Source organism: Mastomys coucha, unplaced genomic scaffold (genome assembly GCF_008632895.1).
Source record: "Mastomys coucha isolate ucsf_1 unplaced genomic scaffold, UCSF_Mcou_1 pScaffold21, whole genome shotgun sequence".
Taxonomy (NCBI): domain Eukaryota; kingdom Metazoa; phylum Chordata; class Mammalia; order Rodentia; family Muridae; genus Mastomys; species Mastomys coucha.
Genome location: NW_022196904.1, coordinates 169,043,715 through 169,057,169, shown reverse-complemented (window position 1 = coordinate 169,057,169; position 13,455 = coordinate 169,043,715). Strand labels below are relative to the sequence as shown.

Here is a 13,455-nt window from a genome sequence, read left to right as displayed (position 1 = left end):
GGTAAGTGATGTTTGAAGTGAAGGTAGACTGTAGTGTGATTTATTTTGTGTGCCTAGCCTTTAAAGGATCCCCAATGTCTACTCAACTAGTTTCATAATACAATAGGGACAAACATAGTCCTTGCCTCTTGGACTTCTGGGAATAGAGGAGGATGTGAAAAGTCAGTAGATGCTGAGAGAGATTGCATAGGGAGAGCAGGATTGGCGTAGGTAGCTGAGTAGGGTCCAGGTGAGAGAGTGGGGTTAGAGAAGACAGTGCTAGAAGAAAGAAGATTGAGTCCGGCCAAGGAAGAGAAGAAAAGAGGTTGAGCAGAGTGAAAAATAAGAGCCTGTTGATCAAGGAGAAGCTGAGCTGAGCCAGAGAAAAGATACTGTTAGGAGAAAGTTAGGAGAACCCATACAAAGTAGCAAAACAAACAAACAAACAAAGGCAAGCCCCAAGGGCTTAAGGGGGGTTCCTGGTAAGCAGAAGTCCATCTTTAGGCCTCTGTTCACCTAACAATGATCCTTCTGTTTACTGCCCAAAGTCCTTCTGTCTAGGACATTGTCACCCACACTGCCATTTTGGGGTCCCAATTTGGACCTAACAGGTCAAAGAGACCAAGCTCTGGTTGTAGGGCTTAATGGACAGTGCTTTACCCACTGAGCCCATCTCTCTGGCCCTACCTAAAGAAAATGTAAAATTTTATAACAAAAATATTCTTACGATTGGACTATTAAATATAGCTGAGCAGGTCCAGGAAGATGGCTCAGTAGGTAAAGTAGGCTTGCCTGCTTGGCAAGGTTGATCTCATTTTAGATCCCCAGAACCCATGTAAAAGCTGAATGTGGTGGCTTGTGTCTGCAGCCCTAGCACCCCTAAAGCTCCATGGAAGGGTGCTTGCTACTCCTGAAGCTGGACGGGCCAACTAACCTGAAGCTCATGGCATAGTGGCAAACAACAAGAGACACCCTGCCTCAAAAACAAGATAAGAGTTGTAGATAGATACCTAACATTGTCCTCTGACTTTCATATACAAGTGTTGTGGCATGTATGTGCCCTCGCACACAAAACATATATACACAAATATGCACATACATATGCAAAATAAGTAAGTAAAAATAGTTTAAGACTTGCTGAGCAAAGTATAGTCTCAACAACTTTGTCCCTACTGTATTACGAGGCTTGTTTGCTGAGAGATTGGACACTTTTAAGTAAATGAGTTACAAAGATGCCATTTATAAGGACCAAGCTGCCAGCCCAGCCTCCTTTCTGCCTCCTCTGCTGGGATCTGGGGAGCAGGACTCTTCCCCAAGTTTTCCAGGTGTCAGACCACTCATGCTTCAGGATTTGCTTCTTTTCCTGGGAACCCTTCTGCCCTTTCAAAGATTCTAGAATGTTCCCGTTCCATCTTTCTCTTGGAAATGTCTTCACTAGATTAAATTCAGCTTCTCATTCTTCTTCTTACACTGGCCCATTCAACTCATTTCTGCCCACTGTGGAGTTTGTTGAAACAGAGACACTACATTCGTAATGCATCAATGTGTGCGAACTATGTTGCTTATGAGTATATTTGCCTTTTCTTGCATTTCTCTAAAATGTCAGTTGGGCCTGTATCATTTTGACCTGATACACATCCTCCAAATTGGGCATAGATATGAATTTGACAATTCCCTCTTACCCTGAACAAATGGAAAACTATTTCATCTTCCACGATGAAATAGTTCTTAACACAGTGATTTATTAGTTTATTTTTAAAGGCTCTCTTGATTATTTTAAAACTTCACAGGGAAAATCTCTCTCTCTCTCTCTCTCTCTCTCTCTCTCTCTCTCTCTCTCTCTCTCTCTCTCCAAAGAACATTTTTGCTGCTAGTTCCTATTACCCCAGAGAACAATTCTTCCTAAATCTCTTTTGGTGCATTGGGGAAATTTTAAATTGTGTTGGATGTTTTCACTATTTTAAGAGAGTAGGTTTCATGTCTTCTGTGTGTCCGCTCCTTTCCAGTGGATGACGCCTTCTCACAAACAGTGAAGGAAATATTTGGTGGCAATGCAGATAAGAAAAATCTCGTGGACCCTTTTGTAGAAGTCTCCTTTGCTGGGAAAAAGGTTTGTATGTGATCTAAATGTATGTATCTCTTAGAACAGACATTTAAAGTGCTATGATTTTCTTGGTGGTGAATTCCTAGTTATCTTTGGTAAAGAGACCCGGGTCAGTGAACCACTCTACAGGGACACTGATTATCTGGATCTAGCTACGCCAGGCTTCTCCACAGTCTTATTTTGGAGTAAAAAGTATACAGGACTCAAATTAGCAAAATCTGTTTTTTGGAAATTAGACTAGTGAGACCAACACTGGCTGTTGTAGTTATTTCTCAGGTTCAACCATTCCCTTAATCTTGGGCAAAATCCCCAGCCAGCCATTAATCATTTCTAGCTTCCATTCTGTTGCTGGGATAAAAACATCTGACCAAAGACACCACAATGGAGGAAAAGGTTTATTTCAGCTCACAGGTTACAGCCCATCACTAAGGGCAGTCACCTGGTGATTTAAGCAAGAACTCAAGTCAGAAAGCACCTAGGAACACAGCTAACTGGCTCAGTCTCTGGCTGGTTCCCAGGCTCATGCTTAGCTAGCTTTCTCACCAGCTTAGGGAATGGTGCTGCCCACAGTGGGCTAGGCCCTTCTATATCAACTAACAATTAAGACAATCCTCCACAGACATTCTCATGTGCCGGTTTAATCTAGGTAATTCCTTAAAGGAGACTAGTGCTTCTCATCCTTCATAATGCTGTGACCCTTTAATACAGTTCCTCATGTTGTGGTGAGCCCCCAACCAAAATATTATTTTGTTGTTACTTCATAACTGTAATTTTGTGACTGTTATGAATTGTAATGTGGATGCAACACCCCGTGAAAAGGTCATTCAATTCCCAAATGGGTCTCAACCCATAGGTTGAAAACTGCTGCTCTAGACTGTGACAATCAGAGCAACTCCTGACTCCCATTTGGCTACTCACCTTCAATGCCCTTACAATGTGCTGAGACAGGAAAGAAGAACAGAAAAGTCCACTTAGACCTCTGGAAAAATCAGAGAGACCCTTGGTGTAGGGGAGACCACATCTACTACAGAGATGGTCCAACATGGAGCTTCCATTCCGTAGAATGATGTGCCCTGGACAGTCATAGGAACCAAGAGTCAGCGTCTTCTTTGTGTTTGAACTACTTAGTTACTAAGGCAGGAATCCATGCACAGCACCCATGTGACTGCATATGGTTTCCTAGGAGGGTTGTTGTAGATGCAGTGGGAGCCCCTGACCCTGGGATAAGATGAAATCTTATTTGAACTGTAGACTTCACTCTACTCCACATCAGCTGCAGTCCTTGACTGCCTCTGAGTTTCAGTTTCCTAAAGTGTAAATGTGAGTGCTAACGATCTCATAGGGTCTTTGAGTTGGTTAATTAGTTTAAGAAGTCATCTGCTTTGTGTCCTGGGGATGTGGAAATGAGCACATGGACAGCGATAGTTCTCTCAGAGCCTAGGAGGCACAGACTGTCTTAATTTGTCTTCTGTTGCTGGAGCGAAATACCTGGGGCTGAGTAATTTGTAGAGTAGATGTCTATTTGGCTCACTTTTTGAGGCTGGAAAGTCCATGAACACAGCAACGGTATCTTCAGAATCTGGTAAGGGCCTTCTACTTCATTGTACCATGGCAGAAGGACCCATGACCCGACAGGGTAAATCTCTCTACTAATGCCATCATGAGATACCCACTCTTGTGACCTCATTGCTTTCAATTCCCTCTCCAAAGGTCCTACTTCCAAATTGTATGCACATCGAAAGTTCGATATTATGTTTTCAGCTTGTAAACTTTGGGGAGCACATTGAAATCATCACATAATCAATGAATGAGCACATGAGAACTGACCGACCTTAGTCAGTGCTGAGAACTACATAGGAAGCTAAGTGACAGCAAGCGATAGATGTGTGTATATGTATTGATCTGTGTAATGAATGTTCAGATACCTGTGTGTTTGTGTGTGTGTGTGTGTGTGTGTGTGTGTGAGTGAGTGTGTATATGTGTATGTGAAGTTAACAATTGGGACTCCTTGGATGAAGTAGCATTTGAGCAGAAGCATGGATGTGCAGCAATCCCAAAGGCTCCAAGCAGGAAGAGGAACAGAGGAAGAGGCCGTGAAGGAAACCTCCTTTCAGGGAAGGGAAGCCTGTGTGGCTGGAGGAGAGCAAGCAAGGAGGGAAGTGAGGCATGAGGTCAGCGGGGGGGGGGGGGGGGAAGGCTTTAGGAGGCAGAGAGAGCTCTGAACTCCATCCTGCTTGGACGTGGAGGGCTCACAGCAGAGTGGTGTCAGAGTCAGATATGGAGGCCAAGGGTAGATGTTTGTGAGCAAGTATGTCAAGAGCTTCATGAATAGGTCAGGATTTATTGACAGATTGGGTGGGATCAGGGGATGGAGAGGGTGTTGCGTGGACTGGCTGTAAGCCTAAGCAACTGAGTGACTGGGAATGCTGAGACAGGAGTGATCCGGAAAGCTGGTCAATTAATAACCATGAGATGCTTATCAAACAGTACATAATAACTGTTCAGGAACCTCAGTTCCTGTTACATTGTCCTGTTAGATGGTCAGCAAGTGGAGACAGATTAAAAACAACCCTTAGTGGGCAGGAGAAGCAGAGACCACAGCTAAACTCAAACTCACGTCATATTTAACCTATTTATTGTCAGGAAAAATAGAGCTCAGGTTTGAGGTGTAGATGTACATGCCCTGTGTGTACAAAGCCCTGGTTCAGTCCCTGTCATTGAGACAGAGGGGAGGAGTCAGGAGAGTGGAAGACAGAGAGGAATAGACAGGAAAAAAGAGGAGAGAGGAGAGAGAAAGAAGGGGGCGGAGAGGACAGGGAAGGAGGAAGGGAAGGAGAGACAGGAGAAGAAAAAGGAGGAAGGAAGGGACTGGAGAATGAGTGGATGAAGGGTTTACAGGCTACTAAGTAAATAACTAACAATAGACCACTAAAGTCATAATCATACATGTGCATGCGTATGCACGGTCGTGCACGAGCACACACACACACACACACACACACACACACACACACACACACACCTGTTAGCAGCCAGAACTGTGACTACCTACTGGTTTTCTTTGGTGATCTTTGCAGGTGTGCACAAGTATAATTGAGAGAAATGCAAACCCTGAATGGAATCAAGTTGTCAATCTTCAGATCAAGGTTTGACTTTCGTTTCTTTCATTAAAAACTAAGAATATGGGGGTTGCGGGGAAGAGATCTTTAATGGGGTACTGGGACAGGGAGCAACATTTTGGATTCAATAAATAAAATAATTAATAAAAAGTAATTTTAAAAAGTAATTTTAAAAAACTGAGAATATTGGCTCTACTAGCTAGCAAATTAATGGAGAAATAATTACCATTTTCTGTTTCTCTCTAACAGTTTCCCTCCATGTGTGAAAAAATAAAACTAACAGTATATGACTGGTGAGTTGCAAGTGTGTTGGATTCAGCATTTACGAGTTAAACATCTGAGGCAGAAAACATTCAAACCTGTGTTTATGATTTAATAGCTGCATCTAATATTTTTCTAACAAATTACTTGGATTGGTTACTTCCTATAAGATATTATGCTATGACCTTTCCCTCAAACACTGAGCCTTAGGCTTCAGAGAGGGCATGCCATTAGATGGTACATAAATAAAAGGAATGAAACAGATCAGTGTTCATAGCACATTCCCAACCTGAGGCCTCTCTAGGATGCCTATGGAAAGGTACACATTCATTTTTTGTTCTTGTAGTGAATATTGGCAAAAAACTTTCCCACAATCTAGATAAGATTTAAGTTTTAGTCAAGCAGCTGTGCTCTCGGAAACAGCATCTGTCATACAGTAGGTGCTTAATACACATTTGAACTTAAGATAGACTTTTTCTCTCTTACATAGATCCTTAGATACAGCCAATTATACTTGTTAAGTCATTTTAAGGACCATAAAAATTACTGTAGATATGGTAAGATATAACTGACTACTTTGCATAATATAGTTATAGTCTACTAATAAATTCATAAGGTAACATCATATAACTAGTCCATTCCCTTTATGATGATGTTTTCTGTAGCCATTTGAAAATCCTTTGACTTTTCTGCTAATCTCAGTTTCATGACTTCAGAAGGCATGGTCTGACTGAATCAGGGTTTCTAGAGTGGCCAGAGAGTCAGCTGCATTAGACGCAAAGGTGTAGTTGCTGTGTGTACACTCCTGGCCTCTAGCTAAGCTTTCCTGAATTGAGCTTGGGCAGATGTGTGTGGGAAGTTTCCACACAATCCTTAAGTGCAGTAAAATTTGAGGCCATTTCACTCGACAGTTTTTGAGGTCTAGAATCTCCTAACTCTTCAGTTAACATTATTGAATTAAAGCTATAACTTCGTAGGCAGAAGATGTAACCTCTTGTTTTACACAGGGACCGGCTTACTAAAAATGATGTAGTTGGGACAACATACCTGTACCTCTCTAAAATTGCTGCCTCCGGGGGAGAAGTAGAAGGTAAGTCACCCGAGGACCAGAGTTAGGCAGGACTCAAAGCTTCTAGAAAAGAACGATGTCAATTGCAATGCTGTGGCAGTGCAATGGTCGGCGAGTAGCACTTACGCAGAATGCATGAGCTGTTGTTGTCCCTTAGAAACAGGCTTGATGCCTTTAAAAGCAAATGTATCTGGGCCTGATGGCACAGGACTGTGGCCCCAGCTGCAGAGGAGACTAAGGCAGGAGAATCACACATTTGGGACCTGTCTGGGCTACATAGGTAGTCTCCCTCCAGCCTAGACAACTTAGCAAGGCCCTGTCTCAAAATAAGAATGAGAGACAAGGCTGGCAGTGTAGCCAATCATTAGAGTATGTACCTAGATAATAAAAAGTACTGGGTTCAATCCCTAGTACACACACACACACACACACACACACACATGCAAACATAGTAAGTGCAGTGAGCCTTGCCAATGATGTTTTGGTGATAAACAGCAAAATAACTAACAATGGAAGCAAATAAGAAGTTATATAATACTTATTTTTATTGTTATAATATTTTATAAATTTTAAGGAATATTACAAAAGAGATATTGTAGGTATTGAAGGGGGGTCTCTGGGAGGAGTTGGGGTACAAAAGGGAAACAAGATGTGATTTAATTCTATTTACTTAAAATATGTTTTTAAATGTTAACAAATTCAGATAAATTGAAATCGTGTAACTTTTCTCATCATAATGCAATGAAAGTTAAAACAAAACAAAACAAAGAAGTTATAAATTTTTAGCTCTCTTGCTCCCATCCAAACCCTTTTGTGCCAGGAGCTGTTTTAGAATTGTCTTGATTGTCAGTACAGAGTGCCCACAGATGCTTGTACCTGTTGTTATGGATTAGTGCATTATCTAAGGACTGGAGTAAAGAAAAGGAAAGCAGTTAAAATAATAGTTTAAAAAATGAACATAAGCATATGAATACCTGCAGCTTGAGTTTTGCAAGGGCCAGAATATTAAGCATATTGAGTAAAGTGAAATAATTTAGAATAAAATTTTGTCTGGAAGAGCTGAAGTTTTTCTTTTTATAGCTGTTACGTGTTTTAAGAGCACCAATATGGAGGTGGAGAGAGGACTCAGTGATTAAGAACACTTCCTGCTACTGTATTGCACACAGACCTCAATATGGCTTCCAACCATCCATAACTCCAGGGGCTCTGATGCCATTTTAAGTCTTTTGCACCCACTGTATATATGTGATCCACACATATGCACACATGCATACCAAAACGCTAGTACATGCAGAATAAGAAAAAAATAGTATTAATCCCAACCAATGTCAAGAGCCTGGGAAATCCTAAAGATAGGATAAAGAAGACACTAGTTTTATATCTTAAGGTGTTAAAATGAAAGATAGCTGTAAATCTCAGGGAAAACAAAGAGTTAGACAGAAGCTATGGTTCAAATATAAGGCCACACATGGCGTTATTTTAAGCAAAAGTTGAAGGTCAGAAAGAGATTCAATCTGCACATTCTCTGCTGAAGGGATCATGACACTGGGGACCTTAGGTAAAGGAAATAGAGTCCTGACCCCTTCTCTGCAGAAAACAAGTATTAAAGTGGCTACTACAGCATAAGAATTATTTGTTTTGTTTTTTGAAACCCACAGCCCCAGCTCTGAGCAGAATACAAATGTCATCATCCTTCTGAAATGTGAAACACAAGCACGGAAACTAGAGTTTAAGAGCAGTCAGAGGAAGGGCATGCGTGCTAAGGACCTCTTTTTGCTGTGTGGGCAATATGGATGTGCCCACTATAGATTAAAGAGAACCAGTAGAGGTTGGAAAGTGCCACATCTGTATAGAGAATGTGTAAAAGCAATCCAACCCACTTACATAACGTGGAGAGTCACTAGACAATAGCTAACAGTAGCAGCTTCAGAAATACCGGTGAACGTGTTCTTACTTAGTGATGACATCAGAACTAATCCCAGAAATTGTTACAGGCAGTTTCTCCCCCGCTTCTCTTGGGAACTTCTGCCATTACAGCTCCTGCAAGTAGCCTCATCTAGGGGCGCAAGACACAAGGAGCAGACAACCTACCCCCTCAACCTTCCACCCCACCCTACCACCACCACCACCACACGTGCACACAAAGAAACAACCATGCTCTGTATCACCTAATCCAGGCTTAACTACAGGTGTTTGCTTATACTGCCTTAAACCAAATTAACTTGTGTTTTTTCTGGCCGTGGTCCCAGCTAGGGACATGTAAATGATTTATTAAAAGCATGCTGTGTCAGTAACTTCACGCTTCCTGTGGCTGTGAGAAGCCAGCTCTTCTCAAATGTTAGGCAACTTTGGGTTATTCACCTGGCTTTGAACCAGTGGATGTTTAACTGGTAAAACTAGTACAAATTTAAAAGGCTCCATGGGATTTGGGTATGAACTGGAATTGGGGTGTGAACTGGGGTTGGGATTTGGGGTGTGAACTGAGAATTCCTTGCTGTTGCTCAGCTGCTTATCCAGCACAGAACACCATTAACTTTGCAGTGTGTGTTTTAAACTCTTCATGTTTCTCTTGTTTTTTTTTAACCAATCATATTTTTACTACATAGATTTCTCATCCTCGGGAACTGGGGCTGCATCATATACAGGTTTACGCTTTGTAATTTTGCTGTCTTCTACAGCTTCCTATCCTCTGATATCTTTACTAAGAATATATTAATTGATTGCCTTAAAACCTTCTCCTTGATGTTTTCACTGTCTCAAACACCATTTGGCGAGAGTTAGAGTGTTTTGTGAGTGATGTGTGTTGGTCTTGCATGTCTACGTTTAAAACGCATCCGATAGCCAGCCCTTGTGCCCTGTTGCATATTTTCATCTAGATGCACATCATCCTGTGCAGCTTTACTATAAATAGTTGTTTGTAAGCTATAATATTCTCTGATATTGCATATGTTCAATGGGCACTACTAAATCTATAGTTCCAATAACGTGTGAAGTATCTCTGCCCCACTTTCAATGTGAGTCTCTAGGTCGGAAGACATGAGTATCCACTTTTCGCGCCTCCCTAGTATAGGATATCCTACCATGCACTTTGGTTTGTGCAGTCCTTGCCATTTTTTGCAAGTTTGCTCAATGCTGACTATCACAGTTCTCTTAACGCAGATGGTATTGTTCCTCTGAGTTGGAGAAGCACGGGCATTAAGCAGCCTTCTAACATGAACATTCTTTCTCTGAGAGACTCTGACTCAATCCTTTATTCCTACCCAACACTCTGCCCTACTCCACTGAATGTTAAAGACATAAAATCAAACTAGTGAACCAAAGTTTGACCTCCATGTATCACCCAAGAATGCTCCCACCTCTACGTTTTGGAGGAAAAGCCATCCTTCTTTCATTTGGGAGCCATTCAGCTCGATGAAGAAAACGCTCGCATCCCGTTTCCTCTTGATTGGCTGTTTCTTTGCATTGCCTTCAGTACCCTTTATTAAGAAGTGGTCTTGCTGAGGCCAAGTAGCAGAGACAGAGTTTATCACATGATCACTGGGGAAAGAAAGCAATGAATGGTAATCTGTTTAACACTTCAGAGTAGCAATACAGTCTTACAACTTTAAGGAGTCCATCGACACAGTTACATTTCTAGTATATTTGTTGCAGCACCTTCAATACTACTTGAGGTTAGATGACAGCTTCACAGAGGGTGTGAGGTAAATCTGGAACATCACTTAAATGACTCCTTAAAACAACATCATCTTTTACTCCAAATATGACAAAATATTTAATATCAGTTATAAACTTGCAAAAAATGTGAAGAAAAACTTGAAAATATTATGATCCTTTTTAAAATAGGATTCTTTTTGTAAGGATAAGCTTGTCTGAATTATCCCATTTTTTTGTTTAATATCTTAAAGTGATAGTAAAATGGAAATACGGCAGGTCCCACAGTGTTCATAATTCTCACTAATGCAACTAATTCACCAACTAGAGGAAGAACTTCATCTCACCTAACTGACTAATAACTAATATTTATTTCCATAGTTTGAATGTTAAAAGCCTGAAATCTAATAATGCTGTTTATGTCTCAGCAACTACAGGAGAGACAGAGGTGGGTTTTGTCCCAACATTTGGACCTTGTTATTTGAACCTTTATGGAAGCCCCAGAGAGTACACAGGATTTCCAGATCCCTATGATGAGCTGAATTCAGGAAAGGTTGGTTTATCAATTAGGGCTATGATTAATGGACACTGATTAATGGGATTCCTTCTTATAAAAGTCCTAAGTTTCTCGCGTAAGAGGCACTTGCATTCTCCACCCCAACACAGACCTACCATTCAGCTGATAAAGTGATAAAGGAGAGATGTTTTACCCTTCTTACATCTTAGAATTAAAGAATAAAAAAAGGATTGGAAGGCCATGCATAGTAGGGCACACCTTTAATCTCAGCAGTCAGTAGGCAGAGGTAGGTAGGTCTCTGTGAGCTTGAAGCCAGCCTGGTTTATACAGTGGTCAGCCAGAGCTACATAACAAGATCCTGTCTAAATAAAAAGAAAGAAAGAAAAGGATGCTGGTGACTGAGTAATACAATGGGGTAAGTGGGCATTCCATAACCATCCACTCTTCAACTTTATACTAATGGAAAACATCAGCAAAGAGGATGGCCAATGCTGGCCTCCTTCTCCAATGCATGTTCCAGGCTCTGCAGTGACTTGACTGTGGAGACCCTGAGCTATGCTTGAGCATCATCTCACAGCTGGGAAATTCTCTTTTGACTACAGTGCAAGTTAAATGTCTTTTGGTTATTTCCACCCCACCCCCACACCAACCCCCAGTGCTCAAAAATATTATAACAGAGAGAAAGCTGTGGGTAGGGGACAGATAGAGAGAAAGCTGTGGGTAGGGGGCAGAGAGAAAGCTGTGGGTAGGGGGCAGAGAGAAAGCTGTGGGTAGGGGACAGTGAAGACAGATGAGGACTTGGGAGCCCTCTGTTTCTCTGCAGAAGATTCTAGGAGCAGCCACTGTTGAGTAGGCTGGGAGGAGCATCTACTCTTGACTTTCGTACTTTAGCATACCCAGAGCATCTTGATCTTCTGCTTCCTGGCCATTCTGAGACTTGTCTGGTTGCCACATGACAGTTTCTTTATTATGAGAAGAGGAAAAAGGAATCCAAGTTAATAAACAGGCAAAAGTGATGCAGGATCGTTCCGATGAACTGAGTTGGAGGAGACATAGAGACTGTTCTCCTTCACTACTCTGCTTCCGAAACTCCTTCCAGATCCAGACTGTGGCTTCAAAGCCTCCAGTCTTAGTCAAATAAGACCCTTTTCTACCTCAGCATCATTTGGGATCCATCTGAAAGTAAATGACTCTCCCTTTAGGTATTAAAGACTTGTTTGTTTGTTACAATAGCATTAGCCTGATTGGATACACAGAGGTTCTTCGTCTGTGGTCTCTGTCTTTGGGAATAATTTTGTGTTCCTGTGTTTCAGGGAGAAGGGGTGGCCTACAGAGGCAGGATCTTTGTTGAACTGAACACGTTCCTTGAAAAGAAACCACCAGAAAAGAAGCTTGAGCCCATTTCCAATGATGACCTTCTGGTTGTTGAGGTAAATGTCAGTGTGAACATCGCATGGGATGGAAGGGATTGGAGGGACTAAGAGTCATCTGGGGGAGAGTTGGAGAAAGATCTGCTTCATAGTAAGTCCTTCTAGCATTCCCTTGATATATCCATGACAACCTTATGAAGATAATGAGGCTTGCTTCAGCCACAGAGCTGTTAACTGGTGTATTAACTTTTGATACTCTGACCGTAATTGAAGGATAGACAATTTTAGGGCAGAAGGATCCATCTTGGCTCACTGTTTCTGTTTGGTCCATGGTTGTATAGTCCCATGTAAACCGGATAGAACAGGATTATGGAAGGCTTGTGTGGCTGAGGAGCTTCTTCATTATGAAGGCAACAGAGAGAGGGAATAGAAAAAGACGCCAGTATCTTATAGCCCCTTGTGACCTGCTCCTATACCTCTTCCTGTCACTGACTCTTGACAATGCCATCATGATATGAATTCGGCAAAGGATAATCCATTAATTATATCCAAGACCTCATGTCTCTGGAAACACCAAGAAATACCTATAGGCATGACTAATCATCTCGATTTGTTAATCCAGTCAATCTTGAAATAAAGACTGATCACCACATGTATGTTCATAAGGACAGAGTGCACAAACAATCTCCTTGGGTGGAGAGGTTGTGAAGAGGAGGCCTTTCCCCTGGATGGCTTTCATACCAAAGCTACCCCATATCCACTTCCACAGGCAGCTGCTACATCTTAGGCTTCATAGCAAATAAGGACGTGCCTGCTTCCTGCTGACATTACAATGGCTCTAAGTCCCTTTTTCCTTCAAGACAGGAAGTCTTCTAAGTTCACCTCTGTCTCTGAGACTCTCGCGTCAATGTTCTTGGGACACACAAATCTGAACTCTTTGGGAGTACATCTGACTCACTGACATTCCTCCACCCAGGGCCTCTCCTGGCTTGTTCTAGATTGCCCTGGGCCACCAACTCCCCCAGGCGGCTGCACCCTCCATTCTGAGAACTGGACATTTCTCTCATTTTCCCTTGTTTTAGAGAAACTAAGCAGCAGCTTTCCAAGAGATGTCAGCTCTGAGTCAAGTGAACAACAGGATGGCTGACATGAAGTGGCTGCTGTCAGAGCCGTGACCTCAGGCAACTCTCTGTCTCTGTTCATCAGTCTTCCTGTCCATTTCCAACCTGCCTTCTTACGGCTTGGCCCAGTTAGTGCCTTAGACACATTCGTATCTCAGCTTTCAGGTCCAGCTCTCATGAGTTCTTAGCTGGGCCAGGGCAGTTTACTTCCTTGAAGCCAACTAATGTCTGGCAGTTATAAAATCTGACGTCCTTTTAGGATGG

The 13,455-nt window shown here is 42.0% G+C and overlaps 1 protein-coding gene across 4 annotated transcripts in view; it reads left to right on the top strand.

Moving 5' to 3' along the window:
• The window catches only part of Myof (myoferlin), a 151,373-nt gene that overhangs the window by 66,239 nt on the left and 71,679 nt on the right, over positions 1-13,455 (top strand). For 2 of the 4 annotated variants that reach the window (XM_031390202.1, XM_031390201.1), the window contains exons 13-19: positions 1,986-2,089; positions 5,161-5,229; positions 5,452-5,495; positions 6,471-6,553; positions 9,139-9,177; positions 10,612-10,736; positions 12,014-12,130. In XM_031390202.1, coding sequence (XP_031246062.1) covers positions 1,986-2,089; positions 5,161-5,229; positions 5,452-5,495; positions 6,471-6,553; positions 9,139-9,177; positions 10,612-10,736; positions 12,014-12,130 — 581 coding nt within the window. The remainder of the gene's footprint in view (positions 1-1,985; positions 2,090-5,160; positions 5,230-5,451; positions 5,496-6,470; positions 6,554-9,138; positions 9,178-10,611; positions 10,737-12,013; positions 12,131-13,455) is intronic. The other 2 variants (XM_031390203.1, XM_031390204.1) reach the window with 2 other exon arrangements.